The 18407-nt window shown below is 26.6% G+C and overlaps 2 protein-coding genes across 3 annotated transcripts in view; one reads left to right on the top strand and one right to left on the bottom strand.

Annotated features, from left to right (window-relative positions):
* Window positions 1–5105, bottom strand: part of LOC132921598 (protein vestigial) — a 33055-nt gene extending 27950 nt beyond the window's left edge. For both annotated transcript variants that reach the window (XM_060984703.1, XM_060984704.1), the window contains exon 1: window positions 4500–5105. In XM_060984703.1, coding sequence (XP_060840686.1) covers window positions 4500–4628 — 129 coding nt within the window. In that variant the 5' untranslated portion in view covers window positions 4629–5105. The remainder of the gene's footprint in view (window positions 1–4499) is intronic.
* Window positions 5106–10829: 5724 nt separating this feature from the next.
* On the top strand, window positions 10830–11930 carry LOC132921459 (ATP synthase subunit delta, mitochondrial). The gene is made up of 4 exons (XM_060984498.1): window positions 10830–10982; window positions 11049–11170; window positions 11325–11492; window positions 11556–11930. The coding sequence occupies exons 2-4, from the start codon at window positions 11054–11056 to the stop codon at window positions 11751–11753; spliced, it is 483 nt and encodes a 160-aa protein (XP_060840481.1). The 5' UTR covers window positions 10830–10982; window positions 11049–11053; the 3' UTR covers window positions 11754–11930.
* Window positions 11931–18407: the final 6477 nt, after the last annotated feature.

Genomic DNA, 18407 nt, shown 5'->3' with positions numbered 1-18407 from the left:
AAGCGTGCTCAACTAAACCCATAAAGAAGTAGAAATCATATACATATAATATATATATTTATAATTATTATTATATCGTAGGTATAGTTGATTAGATCTGTATGTTTACTGTCAGGACGTGTTTGAAATACAATAATAATGTACCTATATCACTTCATATTAAATTGATAAACTGCATCGAGAACACGTGCTATAATGCTCTACGTTATTATTGAGGAGAATTTCAAAAGTTCAACAGTATTAATTACTTCTTAGTCAAAGTCTAGTATAATAAAATATATTTCAAGCATTACAAGGCTATTAGTTTATGAATATAAAAATCATTATCTTTTATTAAATGTTTAAACCTGTAGGGGCAAATATCAACAAGTATATACAAAAATCTAAGTCTTATATTGTCCTTGTGTAAATTGACATTAATGATTTCGAATAATCACAATATAAATATATTGTGCAACATACACTAAATAGATTTTTTATTTGTTTTTGTAAAATGCATTAAAAAATAACTTTGAAGTAAATGTCGTGTATCATGTAGGCATCTAATTTTTTAAGAAATACAAAATTATTATTTTATTTATGACATTAAATACTTTAAAATGAATTAATAAAAATTACTTAGGTATAGATATATTAACCAATTAATAATAATTCAGAAATAAAAGTTATGACACATTAGAGAACCTAGGCAAATAAAACAGAGTAGGTATAACAAATTTCACAATTCTAAAAAACATTTTGATTTAATATGCAGCTCTTGGTTTATGTCGAGATTTATGTTAAGTATAATAAGATATCCACATGTACAATATATTATTATAAATTATAATGTAACATGTACCTATAGTAGGTCATACGTTTCTATTTATTAGTGATAATATTATGAAGACTTACAAAATATTGAAATCAATTTAGCTAAAAATAACCAAAATACTTAATTTCTATACAGCATAAGCAAATGCATTAAATAATCAATTCGTATTTTACAAAAATCTTCTAAAATGAATACACCACAGATAAAATACTAAAATAGTTATTATTTAGAAGTAAAAAAATGTATTTGACACTTTCCAGAACATCCTTATGTCTTTTAAAAGACACTAAACAAATTGAAAATATTTCCACTTCGGCATCGATAAAAATGTCTGCCATTATATGGCAATATAACAATAAGGTGAGTCATCAATTCTTTATTAACTATATGATGGCAGCAATATAAAAATATTTAAAATTGTATTATTTGCAATGACTAATGGAATATAGGTATGTATTATCTATCATTAATATACAATAAATACTATAAAGAATAACAAAATAAAGTAGATATTTATACTGTACAATTGTAGGTACACATATGACATATCTACCAGAAAAAGTTTTAAATCTACTATTACGCACAAATAGTATAATATTTACACACAAATGACAATTATAGAATATAAAATAATAAAATTATAGCTAGTCAGATTTAAAGCAGAGCTATCCAAATACTATTTCAATAAATGCCTAGCATTAATATAAAATAATCAATTTGTAAAGCAGTAAAGGAATTAAGAATTAATAGGACTAAGTATACCTTCAATAGTAATATTTTGATACACAGTATAAAAACTTTGGAGATAGTTATTTATTCTTACATTGTAGGTATATTATAGTTTCATTTCGTTTTTTAAATTATAAATATTTAATTAAATAATTAATATGAATATACAAATAAACGCAAGTATCGACTATTGATATTGTTAGAGGCGTATAGGTATAGACTATAATAAGAGATTTTCAAAAATTTGAATTACCCACTAAAAGTTAAAGTATCTTGGATTAAATGTATAATTTATATTAGTTAAACAACGACGATCCTACATAAATATCGAGAAAGATTAATCCAGTTAGGGTTTGAACTCCACAACCCGCCTAACCTATGAATATGAGTATTATACTATTTAATACATTATTACGAAAAATATGAAAAGGCAGTGAAGTAGAAATTATTAATGACAATTTTCAATGTAAAGACTATAGTTAAAAAGTACTCATCGACCAAATGTCAAATATTAAACTATAACCGTCCGCCGATCGTGGTCTACAAAATATAATTAGGTACATACATATAATTATTTCTTGTTAACCGTGGTAGATAGGTTACTATTTGCATTGTTACATAGTCTCTGCGTAGATACCGCATAATTTGTGTAGACGAACTTTTAACATTGAGTGCGCGAACGCTTCGTTTGTTTATTTACAATTTATAATCTACATAATATTATGAATAAAACATATTAAAGATGCATTCCGTCAAAAAAAAATTAAAAGTTTTAGAGATAATAAATTAAGTTATTATGTCATAGTATTATGAAAGTTTGTACTACGTACACATTATAGGTATGTTATTAAGTACGTAATTATGCTCTAAAAACTCGGGCCAAAAATTCCAGGTTGACAAAAACTAAAATAAAGTTGAGTATTAAATTTCAGATATTTTGTAGTATATATTATACTATATACAACATACTACATACAACGCTAAATATTTGGTCAATAACTTCAAGTATTTGAATATAAATATCAATTATCAACAAAGGTGAATATGTTTAGTATTGTAGTATCTATTGTAATACAATACCTATTACCTATACAATATAATATTTACTATATTACCTAATTATTAGTAATAAATACAATAAATATTTTTATTTTATTCATATTATAAATAATATTTCAACTGACAAAATTTCGATTTAGACTACAATATGATATTTCAAAGTTGAGAATAATAAGTATTATCTGTAAAATTGAGTCTGAAGTCGAATATCCTCACGACTATAATCTATACATTTTAGAGAAGCTCAATAAAGATTCAGCCACCGCTACTAAATAATATATATCTTAATTAATATACCTAGTGTTAGCCCTATCATTTTTCCTTAACATTTCCATTATCAAAGAGTATGTCAAGATATAAGATAAGTATACTTAACATATTCGATGAACGTTGACTTTTAACTAAAAAATCTTAAATAGTGTATATTATACTAAAATACTTCCACTTGTTCAATTTTTTATTATTATTAAATAAAATTATAAATGACACAAAATAAATATTATTTATAAAGTAATATCGAATTATATGTTATTATAACATACATATAAAGTATATAATATATGTATATATAAATAGTTTTGATAATATTTTATTCAAGTTTTTATAGATTTTAAAAATCATTAATATATTATTTTCAACTTGCACGTGTATAAATATTTGATATACCTATTATAGTGGTTCCCAAACTGTGCCGCATGCTAAATATTTACTGTTAACTTATATTGTCATAAAAATAAAAATGTTTGTATATTTAAATACTATAAATTTGTTATTTAATTTTTTATGGGAGGCGCAATTATTTTTTTTAATTTTTAGGGTGGCGTGAACTAAAAAAGTTTGGGAACCGCTGTATTATACTATATTTACTATATAATATATTGTGCTCGTATTATATTATTAATATCATACTAGTGTAGGTATTAAATAGTTGGTACCAAATAATTTATATATTTTATTTTACCCATTAATAATAGATTTTTATTTGTTTACAATATTAGGATATCACTTTGGGTTGGATGGGTACTATAAAATACCTACTATGGCGGGATTTTAGAAAAATGATACTTAACACTAGGTACGTATAAATATTACAAAGTTCTAGGCACAAATGCACAATGTATTCCTTCACCCCCTATCAAAAACGTTTCACTAATTTTCAAATGTGTAATGTTTTAATTGTATTTTTTCCTACACATATATAAAATTTTACTTTAATATAAGAATTCTAATTTGTATTATTAATTTTCTACGTCTACACTGTTAATTAATTAAATTGGGTAATAATATTTTTATAGTTCTTATATTATACGTACATTGTAAATAGACATTTTAAATTAAGAAAATGATAACCACAACGGTTTTATCAACGACCTATGAGCATAACGAATAGGAATGGGATACCCGCATATGCAATGAGTCACAGATACGATAGAACAGTGCACCTACCTCACCATGTATCTATTCTAAAAATACCTAACTTTTTTGCACATCGATTTCGTTGTTTAATGGTATGGAAGAATAGTGTTGAATAGTTATTTATGTAAGTAGCCATACATAATGCATAATATGCTTATAAAAATAATTTATTTCTAAACAATAAAAATAACGTTATGTATAATATAATATATATGAATCGACAATTTATTTGTTGGTACGAACAAAATATTTAGTGAAGGAAGTGAATATAAGTATGGACCCCGGGCCCAAAACTGTCTTAATCCGGGTATTGGGACATTTTGTAGAATATCCATGAAATTGACAACTCCCAAGTATAGTATTGAAGGTACCTACAGATATTATCGAATTATGTGTTATCCAGATATACACAGGGGACAGGGATGTGAAGGATGTGTATAACTACCTACATAAATAGGTAAATAATAATATTTTGTCTTACCCGATCATATTGATGGGTGAACGGCGTGAAGTGATGATGCGGCGCCCTGGTCGGTGGAGCAGCCGTGCCCGAAGACCTCTGGTACAGATACGGATAATACGCCTGATACATAACCTCTGTGCAGCTCATAGTCCGCACCCGACGCGCGCCCGACACATTTATTTTTAATATCGCGTATGGATTATAAACGGTTTCAACAAGCACGCACGACAACCACCGAGTGTAATAATTGTAATGTGATGATAAACGCACGAATCAAAAATTAAAAGGAAAAAACCCGAAAACGTTAAATTATATAGATGTATTAATACGCAGCACAATTATCATTCGATTGTAGTTTGGCGGCAGCGGTGACTTGAAATTCACGCAATCACTACTAAGCTGTAAACAGTGTAAACCCGTAATAATCGCTCACGTCAATTAATTGAAAAGAAAACAGAACAAATATTTTATACCGTACTCGTTTAAAACGATTTTATAAAACACAAAAATATGTAATAATGTAAATATTTGAAAAAAAATCACGAAACGATAAATGATTAACGCGATGCGCAGGTGCGTACGTCTGTACGTGAGCGCGGGGACTGCGGCATCGGTGTACGTGAGCGTTTCGGTCGCCTCGTGCGGCGCCCGCGTACCGTCGCCGCCGCCACCGTCGGAAAGGCTTGGTTAACCGGCGCCCCCGGACACGCCCATCACGCCGACCAATCGCTGTGGACGGTCCGTTCGTAGGTTCGTCCGCTTGTCCGTGCGTCCTGTCGACCGGACCTGTAGGGGTACAGGCAAGGTCACCACACAACCCTCCGCCATGTACCCGTACCACGCCGCTACAACGATTGCTGAGGATTAAATAATAAATATTATATTATTATTGCATTAAAAATTCAAATGTTAAAACATTGAAACCCAACGTGGTATAACGTACCAGAATGTGTGGTTATAACACCATCGGAGGTTCCCCTCTCCTGCTACGATATTGTTTCGTACTAATTTTATGTTTATTCGATAGGTACATACAGGTCAATAAGAAAATGAGTAGTAATGTATATTATATATATATATATAGGTAAGTGTAATGTATAAATTAAATAGAATCAGTTCTACGATTATGCAGCGGGAACGCTACATCTTTATGGTTACACAATAGTGATGGTTGGTTGTCCTTTTATAATATCCATTAAACATAAAAATGTATAGATTCTAATAAGTTTTTAATTTTTTAAATATATGTATAGTTAGATACTCAGACCATATTTTCAAATTCTTGAAATTTTTTATTACGTCTTAAGGTGTATTATATGGTAAACCAAAATTCTGCTTTTAAAATGATAACTCCCCTTTCTACTCTAAACTATATTAAGTATTTTAATAAATAATAAAGATATTAATGATACTATAATATGTACCTACCGAATTCAAAATTCAAAACAGTATATAGGTTCACAGTACCTATTATAAATTATAAAAATGTTTATATTATTATGTACATATTATATACCAAAGATATAGTATATAATCTTTAAATATGGACTTATAAAGATCTAAAGTATATTTAATATTGGATCTAATATTTATTATAGTTTGATCATTTTTATAATTTATAAATTTTGAATCTTCCAAATTCGTTGAACTATCATGGTCCTATTATATCCTTATAGTGTACATCTACAGTATTCTACACACTATAATATAAAAACTAAAAAGTTATAAATAACTTAAAAACTGCTCGTTAGAATTTTGATTTTGGTACGTCAACGTTTTCAAAAAAAAATATTCACTAAATAATTTACATTCGAAAAGATGGATTATTTTGGACACAAAAGACATTTCTTAAGGACGCCAGCATATACCTATCTAGTATTTTCAAACTAGATTATACGAGCATTTTTAATTTGTATTACAATAGTAATAACTTATTCGATCATCGCTAGTCCAGATATTCAGATAATCCGGACAATTTATATTTCGTACTTTAATATACTTATGTAATTATGTATGCATTATATATATAGATACACATAAATATTGTATAAAAATGATTTATGTCAACATCAATTGTTATCTACTATAAGATATATATACCTGTATATTATTCATACATAATTGATATATATATTATATTCTTAGGTACATATATGTACTTATTTATAGCATGAATGTAGGAACCTATAGTCCTATACAAAATTGGAATTATCTAATAGTACACAAGTTGAAAAGCAGAAAAAAACGTCATTCCGTTTAATCCGGATAATACAGTACAATCCAATCAAATACGAATCAAAGGGACTCTACTGTATTTTTAATACTTATTATATCTTGCAGCTTAAAAATTTAAATATTGAAAAAATTCATTGCTACATCATTGATAGTATCTTAATATTTATCTTTGATAACAGAAGGTAAATTAACTCTAATGTTAAAACTATAACAACATATTCGTAATTGGTTTTATTACTGACCGTAAATTTGCTAAGTTTTATATATGTGTGTAAAACAGAGACAACACGGGTGTGGTGTCCTCTTAAGCCAAATATAGTATCAACAAAAACTAAATAATTTTAAAATATGGTCTTAAAGTATATTATTTAAAAATTTCAAAAATCAGATGTTGAATAACTGATTTATTGAAGAAAAAATGAAGTGAGCTTTTCTGCTGGTGAATTTATTACACTATTGTATACCTTTCGTAGTGATAACGTGTAGCTAAATATTTATACTTAACAGCAATCAGCAGACCTAGCTATAGCATTTACTTTTACAATCATAATATGATATAAAATAAATAATTATGAGTACCTACGTTAACGATAATTATATTATATATACACTATACAGTGTGTGTAATATGTATATTTATATATGATGCCAGATGTGAAAATTATTTTGTAAAAGTACTTTAGTCTTTACTCTTTAGGATAGATACCATATTAAATTATTGAACCTATAGGTACCTATACATTTTAATATGTAGATTACCATCATATGACGATAATAATAATGCAATGCTATTGTATTTACACTCCATAGAATGACCAAAGTTCATATAGGCGGTAAACCGTATTATATAGATATACTACATCTATATAATAGATTAATAATTAATTCAATTTTAAAAGGTAAAACTAATCATTTTTACTGTGTCAATTAAAAATATAATTTAAAACTGTCCATGAAAACTGTATCAAAACTATATTCGTCTGTACCCAGGGCCTCCACATACAATATCGGGCCCCTATACTAAATGTTTGTCCAGGCCCTTTATAAAACTTTATAAAAATTACAAATAAATTTCAACGGGCCCCTGTACTCAAGATCCATCAGCCCCCCCCTTGTGGGGGCCCTAGCTATCTGTATCTACTACCAATACGGCAATACATTATACTCTGAAGCTGCAGTATAGGTATCAGCTGTACTTTCGCTCACTGATCATATAGGAAATAGATGAAAAATTGTACCCATTTTCTGTGCTCTGTGCAAATAACGAGAAAGAGAGAGGGCGTCACCAAATAATGAACGAAACTTACGAAACCACATGAATATATAATAGTCAATAGAATGCGCTGCTCTAAATATGGCACACATATTGGTACAAGTGTATAGCCGTGTAGGTACATTCTAGTATAAAAACACCAACATTTTTAAGCACAGTTTTTAAAAGAAAATATTTGTAATATCTGTACGGAAGCATTTTTAAAAATTTAATAATCCACTTCTTTTTAATAATTTATTGAAAAATACAAAAAAAAATCTTAAGTTTGAAACTTACAAAAAATTTACAGGTTTACCTAAATATAGATTATATTTCTATGAACATTTTGTGATTTTAGTATAATTACAGCCAGTGCCGGATTAACGAATATGCTGCCTTGGCAGATTTTGAAATGTCCCTCTTTACAAACTTTGAACTGTTGTACCCATAATAAAAAAAAAAAAATTTGCATAAAAACAGTGTTAAAATTTTTTAACTGATATATATTTATAAACATATCGTAACATCGGTAGTTTTAACTTTTAATATAATATATATAATACTAGAGTTATATTCAGCTAAAACATTTGAAATATGATGTTTATATTAAGCAAAAATTGATGAAATATTCCTAAAATGTTTTTAATTCTTAATTTATAACTTCATAAGCAAAAAAAAATAATAATAATATTATAAATACTTTATAAATTATCATTTTATTAAATTATATTGTTATATAATATAACTATTACCTAGTATTAAATATAAGTTGAAATTCAAAACGTTTTCTGTGACACAAATCCTTTAATAATATTAGGTATTTTAATCCATACTCTGTAGAAAATTATTCTCAATAGACATTAATAATGAGGTTCTCTATACTATCTCTAGTAGTTCTTCACTCTCTTTAAAACTGAGGAGGATTTCTTCCCGCTAGCGTTTGAGCATTATTAGCATTGATTATAGATATTTTCTTTTTCTTTTTCTGAAAAATATTTCATTAGTTTTAAATTGAATAATGTCATTCTCGAGGTTAGGTTCTAAATCTTCACTATAAATAGCTAGTAATTGTTTTGATTTTTCGCGTAAAATGTCATTGACAATTCTTTCCATATTTAAAAAAACTTAACGTACCGTATTTATGTCAGTATATAATGCCATTTAAATATACAATGATTAATAACAATTCTTCTTAAAAATTAGAATATATTAGAAAACTACAAAACGTTCGTTTTCGCCGTTAAGATATTGCCGTCTCCTTTATCCCTTCCCCCTTATCCGACAATGATTATAGCTTCTACTTATAGACAGTATTCATTTGTGCAAACCTTGTTTACTCACCACAAATTATGGGTCGATACTATAAGTACTTTTCTTAAATTTTTTTAAAAAACATTTTTTTTTTTTTTTTATATATTTCCTTGTTTTTATTCTTTATGGCTTAGGTAGTCTGTATATTTTCTAAGAAAGATGTCCGTGTGTCTAATGCTTATTATAGTATTACAGATATCATACATGATACATCTATACTTTGACCAGACTCGTAGATTCATTTATATCTATTGAAACGCTGAAATACCGATCTGTAAATATGAAATGTATTGGCGTAAATCGTGTATTTGGTTTCACAAACATTATCAAATTATAGGAATAAAACGCAAATAGGGTATTAGATAACACTATTATGTTGATAATAAAATTTAGAAGATATTTATATAATCAATGGTACCTACCACTTTTGTGTTGTTTGGGCTAAGTGCTGTTAAATTATGATGTGTTGTTAAAAAAATGTACCTAATATCCAAGGGCGTCCGCGGGGGGAGGGGAATAGGGGCTTTTCCTGGATCAATTATCATAGTTATTATGTAATATAAAATACCTATTTATCACTAAATAAATATTGTTTAAATTAAAATCATTTTTTTCACCGTGTAATTTTTATTACACTTAATTATGAACATTGCTTTTATAGATTCATGGCATATAGTGGTGAGGTACTGGGGTCAAGTGCAGTAGCAACCAGGTTCTTACTTTTTTGTACCTATTAATTATAATATAATGTATAATTTGTTTTAATTATTAAACCCGTAAAATTTCAAATTTTAACATCAGGGAAAATAATATATATTTCTTTAATTGTAGTTACCTAACACATTATAATTATTTATTTAATATTATATAATAGGAATTAGGAATAATTTTATCAGTAGTCACTACTCACTAGTCTTAGAATAAAGATAGTAGAATTTAAGTGTTGACAGTTATAGTCATTCAAGATCTATAAAGAATAAAGATCTATAGATCTTGATAGTAATTTACCTTTTATGTTTGCTGTATAAAATGCTGTATAATTTTTATCCTCTATTGAGTATTCAACGCAATCTAGTGATAATGTTTTCAACCAACTCATAACTGCAGTGTATAATTTATTATACAAATCCACTGAAAAATTGATTTTCTATTATACCATTTATATTATTATTAATAATCCCAACATTAAATGAATTGTGAAAATAAAATTATAATAACTTAAATAAATTGGCAATTTCAGAATTTATTTTAATTTATATTCAGAGTACGTAAATAGTGCGTAATTCAGAGTACCATAGGTAGATAGATAATAGAAGTAGAACCACACCTAGGACCACGGTTTAAGATTCTATAGGACTTTACATATCGTCTTCTACTACCGTCTACCACGAATTAAAATATACTTATTAAATAATTAATATTTTAATTCGTTCCGTCTACCATAATACATAGATTAGGTTATGTTCAATGATACTACCATAGTCATCTGACCATAGTAAAGTTTAGAATCTCTTTGAGATTTAACAGCCGACTGTACTATCATTATTTGTTATCTTTATATTCATAAATCACTATAGAGTGCAGCCGTGCAGCAAGCTAGAGAGACTGAATGACAGAGGTCATTTTCTGATTTTCGTATAGCAACTATCGTTTACCTCATTATTTTAGATTTCTTCTTTTGGAACCAACCATTTATTATAACTGTAAGTAATATTATTTTTGCTCGTCACATTTAACAGATAAAAATAAATATTATGTTTTCATTCTAGAAATAATGGCTTTATTTTTACGATCCACCAAATTAGCCGCTAGGCTCACACAAGGACCAACTAAATGCTTTTCAAGAAATTATGCTGATCAAATGAACTTCACATTTGCTGCTGCCAATCAAGTATGTAGAGTATATAGAGTTCAGTGAATCTAATAAATGTAAGACTAAATATCTAATGAATATTGAAATGTATGTATATTTGGTTATCATTATTGTTGATAAGGGTTCATTCATTTTTACAAATATGTTGTATGTTTTATTTAATTTATCTTAGATTTTTTATGCCAACAAAAATATCAAGCAAGTTGATGTACCATCTTTTAGTGGTTCATTCGGTATCCTACCTAATCATGTACCCACATTAGCCGTTCTCCGTCCTGGTGTTGTAACGGTATATGAAGATGAAGGAACCTCTAAAAAAATATTTGTTTCTAGTGGAACGGTAAAATACCTTTGTTTAATACTAGCTAGTTCTTATGTAATAAGTAAATTGTGTAATTTTTAGATAACTGTAAATGAAGATTCAAGTGTTCAAGTTTTAGCTGAAGAAGCTCACCCAGTTGAAGATATTGATGGATCAGCTGCACGTCAAGTACTGCAAGAGGCTCAGAGTCAACTGGCAACTGCATCAGGTGATGTTGCCAAGGCAGAAGCTGCAATTGCCGTTGAAGTAGCTGAAGCACTTGTTTTAGCAGCAAACTAATACTGAACGTAAACTATGTATTATATTAGTGTGGAAATTTGTTTAAGAATTTTCTCATATACAATTAGGTTTATAAAATTAAATTAAATTTCTACATACTCCGTTTCATTTGTTGATTTTTGAAGATAAAAATTATAATTATTCACATCAGTATCCAATAAAAAATATCCATAAAAATTGTGAGTTTTAGTTTTTATTGTTTTTAGTTTTGCTAATGATATCCCATTAAGTATTAACACAAAATATTTTGCTTAACTACAAAATATTAAAATATATTATTATTTTATTTTAATTAAACTGTAAAAATCTTTGATTTATTATGCAAATATCTTGATTTTGAATTCATATTAGGTGTTTAACTAAAATAATAAAATATGTGTAGCAACATTAAATTACTGATGCGTATAAACTTATTAAAGTGATCCTAATCATGTTAGCCAATTACTAAAATTACAATAGATATATAGCATATAACATTATTTATTTTTCACATTTAATAGTTTAATATTCTAAATATTTTAAATATTGTAAACAGTATCACTGTAAGTTCAGTATACTTAGTATTGTTGTCTGTTGATATTTATAATCATACCAAGATTAACTAGGGCTTATAAAATAGGCATGTCTGATATGAAATGACAAAATAACTGAATTTTGTAGGTTAGTTAGCACTGTTTTTGCTTAACATGTCTAAGTTTACTAAGTTAAATTTTATTTAAAATGCCCTAAATCATTTTCAAAACTTAAAACAATCAATATTTTAAAATTAATTTTGACCATTGAGAAATTTGATTTTATTCTAGATCCAAACCACTTAAACTGATTTACACCTATTGAATCTTCTGTTAAACAATTGTATAATAAAGAAAGGTACTGTAGCGTTGCAGTGATTTGAAGGGAATTGAGAAAAGGAGTTCTTTGGATTACTTATGACTAGAGTTAAGATGTTGATGACCTAAAAAACACACAAAAATGCAAAATGCCCTAAAAGCTTCAAAAAATTACCTTGAAAATGGTCTTAAAAACTAATTAAGTAAGTGAAAAAAATATATTTATAAATAATAATTTTTATTAGAGAGATGGGTGTAATAGTAATTTAAAATATGAACTATAGATTATAATATTAATAAAATAATAAACAATAGTACACATTTTCATTTTAAGCATTATATAAAATTATTAAAAATAAATTAAAAAGTAAAATATAAATTAAATTTGTTTCCAAACTTGAGATTAACACTTACTCTAAAATCTAAAATTGCCCCACATTGTACAAAAACTACAAAAAATGATGTTAAAAAACAAAAAAATGCATTTATAGCTAATAATACCGAAAAATGCGAAATAAAATTAGAATATTCTGCATCAAGAGAGCATGAAACAAATTTTTAGCTTGAATAGCATTGTATAGAACAGGGGTCCCCAATTAATATTTTTGAAGAGCCACATTAGGAATATGAAAATTTTTCACGGGCCATCAAAATTCTAAGTACATATTTACATTATTTAAAAACCAATAATATTAAACAAAAATAATAATTTACAATATAACACATATAATGTTGTCGTAATAATGTGTTATTTATTATGTGTCTGCGGGCCGGATTAAATGTATTCGGGGGCCGCCATTTGGTGACCCATGGTATAGAATTAAAGGGAAAAAACTGCAAAAGTCATCAACATCCTAACTCTACTTATGACTGTTACAAAATTGTTTTACATTTTAAACTTCAAAATTTTTTTAATTAATTAAAATTATTATTATTTTAAATTATATATAAGTACAATAATAGAACGGTGGCGATGCGAGATGTACGCTACTAGTCCATTCAGATTAGCCTAGGTTAGGTTACCGTTACGCTACTGCATATTATTATACTATACATGAAATTGATTAAAATAAAAATATTGTTAAAATATTTACTTGTATCTTATTTTGTAATATTGAGAACCAATTTTAATGTTTTTAATATATTGCCAATTTAATACATTTATTTTAGATTCTTTAATCAACTTTTTCTATTTATTTATATTAAATTGGTTGTTGAATTTGCTAAAATGTATAATTTATAAATCAATTTTTGATAAGTGAATGTCTAAATTTGTTCAAAAATTGTTGGTAAGATATAAATAAGACAATATAGGGAATCTACGCTTGGTTTTAAAATCCATATAGCGTAATTAGATTGATTGGTATTCAGTATACAGGAATAAAAATTATTCTTTTAGTATGAAAATAGTTAGTTTACTACCCTTGAATATGTAGTCTCCGTCACACAAACATTCAAAATTAGCAAATTTGCATTCAATAGAACCAATTGTTTTTTTACGTTTAACTTTAATAATAGGTCAATTCATTTTAATATTATAGTTAATAATACACAATTGATTCTAGATAACACACATTTTATATGTTGTATATTAATAAAATGGTAAAAATACATGTAAAGGAAGTGTCTTCTAAGTAGTAAATGTTATTTTAACATGTCTTACTACCGGATGGTCTATCCTTCAGATAACAATTTGGAATGATGTTATTTTCATTTTCTGAAAGTTACACAGTTGGAAAATTGTTGAACATAGATTAATATGTTTATTGGAATAAATCATTTTGAAATATATTCATACCTGGTGCACTTATTTTTTAGATATTATTTTAAATCTTCAAATATTTTAATAAATAACAAATATACATTTTCAATAATTTCAATATTTAAGATAATTATAGATTCAAAATCACTATAACAAACAAGAGTGGCAGGGTGATAAATTTTATGCGGCGTATTGGTTTTTATGCCCCATGTAGTTTAATATTTCCACTTACAAAAATTTACTGTACTATACACAATTTAAGTTAAACTATTAACTAACTATAGTAAGAACTAAGAGTAGGTAACTATAACTACGTAGTAATAGTAGTAATTATTTAATTATTTAATTATTCTCAGGCAGATAATGGTCTATCAGTTGTAGAATTTTAGACAGGCTTTTCAGTTTAATGAAATTAATATACCAGTTGATATCTTCACCTTAGCGCTCTGTCAACACTTGGAGGGTTCAAATCATTTCAAATTTTAATTATTGCAATAAACAATTGCATGTATACAAATACAAACATTAAAACAGCTAAAACTATAGTTATAAATTAATAAATAAAAAAGTAGTTAATTTACAAATCAATTATTTATATGTTAAAATTAATTTGTACCTATATTATGGGTTATAAATTATATTCAAAAATTACTTGACTGATTTGACAAAAAATTCAAAGATTGTCTTAAAGATTGAAGATTCCAGAAAGGTTTTAAGATTTAGGTTAACCAATCTAATAACCACTAACCAAGTCTAAGAAGTGACGCTAAAGAAACTTTTAAGTACTTATATATTTTTATTGATTACATGCTATAAAAGACAAAATTATGAATTAAATATATTTTGACTAAAAATTAAAATTAAATATTAATAACATATATTTAATAAATTATTATCTGAATATATTTAATAAGTAATACATTTTAAAATGTGTATAGGCAAAAGGTTTTTAAAAAAAATGTTATTTGAATAAATTTTTTAGGTTAATCGTTAAATATTTTGATTACAATACACATAAATAAAACATACATACAATGTTGTAAGTATAAAGCACGGTTTAAGATAGAATATTCTATCTTAAACCGTGGTATATAGCGAAATTAAAAACAGTTTTGCATTAAAATCCCTATTCCAATTTGTTTTGAAAAGTACTGAGAATTTTCACTTTTAGTTTTTAAAAGTACCAAGTACCAACTATATAGTTCCAGTTTGCTACCAGAAACGTTATTAAAGTTCAATATTAAAGAATGTTTTCTATACATAATATAAAACACACATCATAAGAAAATAAATAAATTCATTGCTAAAAATCTAAAATCATATAATCTTTAAATATTATATAATAGCTAATAGGTATGTATAAGTTATAAAACTAATAACTGTTTGGAGGACGCTACACCCGCATATGTTGTCTCCGTCTTACAAGTGCGCAACATAGCAAATTTACGCTCAGCAGATCACGTTTAGCTCCGTTAGTTTAAAAATTGGAGTGAATCTACTTATTATAAAACTTGATGGTAAGAACATTATCTATGTTTGTACGTTGGTTTTTTACGATCATTCAATTTTTAAGTGAGTTATGAGCATTTTTAATTTACAATATTATTATATACGCATAACTTACAAACAAATTGAACTATCGTAAAAACCAACATACAAACACAGATAATGTTCTTACCATCAAGTTTCATAATAGATCGATTCACTCTATAATTTTTAAAACAATGGAGCTAAACGTGATCTGCTGAGCGTAAATTTGCTATGTTGCGTACTTGTAAGACGGAGACAACACATGCGGGTGTAACGCCCTCTTAAGTCAAGGTGGATATAAATGGATTATGGATATACATCCACCTTGCGTTAAGTATAATTTTATTATAACCTGTAACCCGGCTATAAGTATTTTATTTTGACAAAAATTGCCAAAATTGTTAACATCAGTTGAATGAATACTATTAAAATATAAGTTTGTTCATTGTTCATTTTGATTGTAAATGGTGTATACTGTATAGTGTATACGTGACGCGATGACTTATTCAATGATCCATAATTAAATAGCCATAAATAAGTATTAGAAAATCGTAGATAATAACTTTATAAATAAATCGTCTTTTTCATGAGAAATGAAAAGAAAATGAAGATAAACGTTTAACATTTAACTGAATAATAATAGTTAATAAAAGTTACCAACTTTATAGGTAGGTACCTACTACAATGATAAGATTATAATACTTCAAGTTTCAACAGCCCAAAGTTATATTTATATTTTGTTTATTCCGGTATAATTTAAAAAAATTAATATAACACGCGAAAAAAACGACGATACCCTGTCCATTATTAATATCCTATCAGTTGAAGGTCATATACTCATATGTTACACATCGTTTTCATTTTTAATAGCAAGTTTTGAGCAAGGTTTTTCGGCGGAAATAAGCTAAGAGTAATTATAATACTCTAGGATGTTTGGACAATTTTTCATTGGTGTTCGCTTGGTCAAATCTATTTATAAAAAAAAACCAAGTATTAATTTCAATTAAAACGTAGCTTAACCGAGAGTTCACATATCATATTCACATTATCGTGAAACAAGTAGATATCATCATCATTCATTACAAATAATATAAGGCACTATTAAATTGCTAGAAGGATTGAACCTGCATAAAACCATCGCAGAAGCCAACGTTCCTACTATTTTAATAAGTCTAATTCGTCATTTAATTACTCTCGTTTGAATGTTGTATTCATTAGTATTTATTGCTAAAAGCCTTTTATAAACCTATAAATGGACATAGATCAATAGATCATCATTTTTTTCTTTGTCACAACACCACGTTAAATTAAATCTATAATAACTCGAATAGGCAAAATTAGTAATTAGTGCAAGTGATATTAAATTTAAATTCCAAGTTTAATATTTCCGGGAAATGACGTTCATACAATATTAGTTAAAAATTTGTTTACGATTTTTCTGATATAATTGTATTCTATTATCATCAAACAAAAAATGGGTACCTACTGCTTTGCTGTATTTTAGGTGTCAGTGGCATAGATGTCACTATAATGAGTGTGTTAAATTTGAATTCAATAATATATTAAACTATCAATTATTATTGTATGTACTATGTAGCAATGTAGCCATGTAGGATTCTAATTTCTAAGCGGAGACCATCTGTCAGCCTATATCACTAAGTATTTGTACATATAATAATAATAATAATATATAATAGTATTTTTTTTTATATTAATATTTAAGTAATTTATTTTACTATTAGTATTACAGTATGTACTATATAGGTTATTGATTTAATTCTATCCAAAAACATTCTATTTATTATATTATTAGTACTATAATTAATTAGTACAACAGTATATATTTATACAATATGATATTATTATGTATTATTAATTATTATCAAATTTTCATAGTTAATAATACGTTATTGTAATAACATACAAACATTTAAACAATATTTTAAATCACAGATCATAAGTACAATCTGCATCTAAATTAACTACGACTGTGTCTTGAACATTACATCGTGACATGAAGTTTTTATTAAAATTGTATATTTCTTTAGAGATTTTGCCGTGCTAAATTAAAATTATTGTAAATTAAAAATATAATTAACAATATTTTCTTTATAATTGTTCTATTTCTACGCTGTAATATGACAGTTTAATATAAGTCAGGGTGGTCCAACCCGCGGGCCTCAAAACCTTTTTTTTGGCCTCCCCAACAAGGCAACAATTAAATTAATTATTTTTTTTTAGTAATTAAAAATTAAAATAACAATAATATTATAACAAAATTGTTAATTCTAAATTCTAATTAATTCTAAATATAAGTAACTTAATCTGCAGTAATGTAATAATTTGTGCATTATATAAAATAAAATATAAATAGGTAATAATATAATTTTTTTCTTCTGGCGGCTCCCAGTGTTGTTTTTATGAAAGTATAAATTGGCCACCCTGATATAAGTATTGGTATATCTAATTTAGATCACTTTGTATGTTCATTAAGTTATAGTGACTGTATTTATGTGCATAGGCTCCAATATT

This window comes from Rhopalosiphum padi, chromosome 2 (genome assembly GCF_020882245.1).
Source record: "Rhopalosiphum padi isolate XX-2018 chromosome 2, ASM2088224v1, whole genome shotgun sequence".
NCBI classification, from domain to species: domain Eukaryota; kingdom Metazoa; phylum Arthropoda; class Insecta; order Hemiptera; family Aphididae; genus Rhopalosiphum; species Rhopalosiphum padi.
This window is presented reverse-complemented; position numbering and strand designations above follow the sequence as displayed.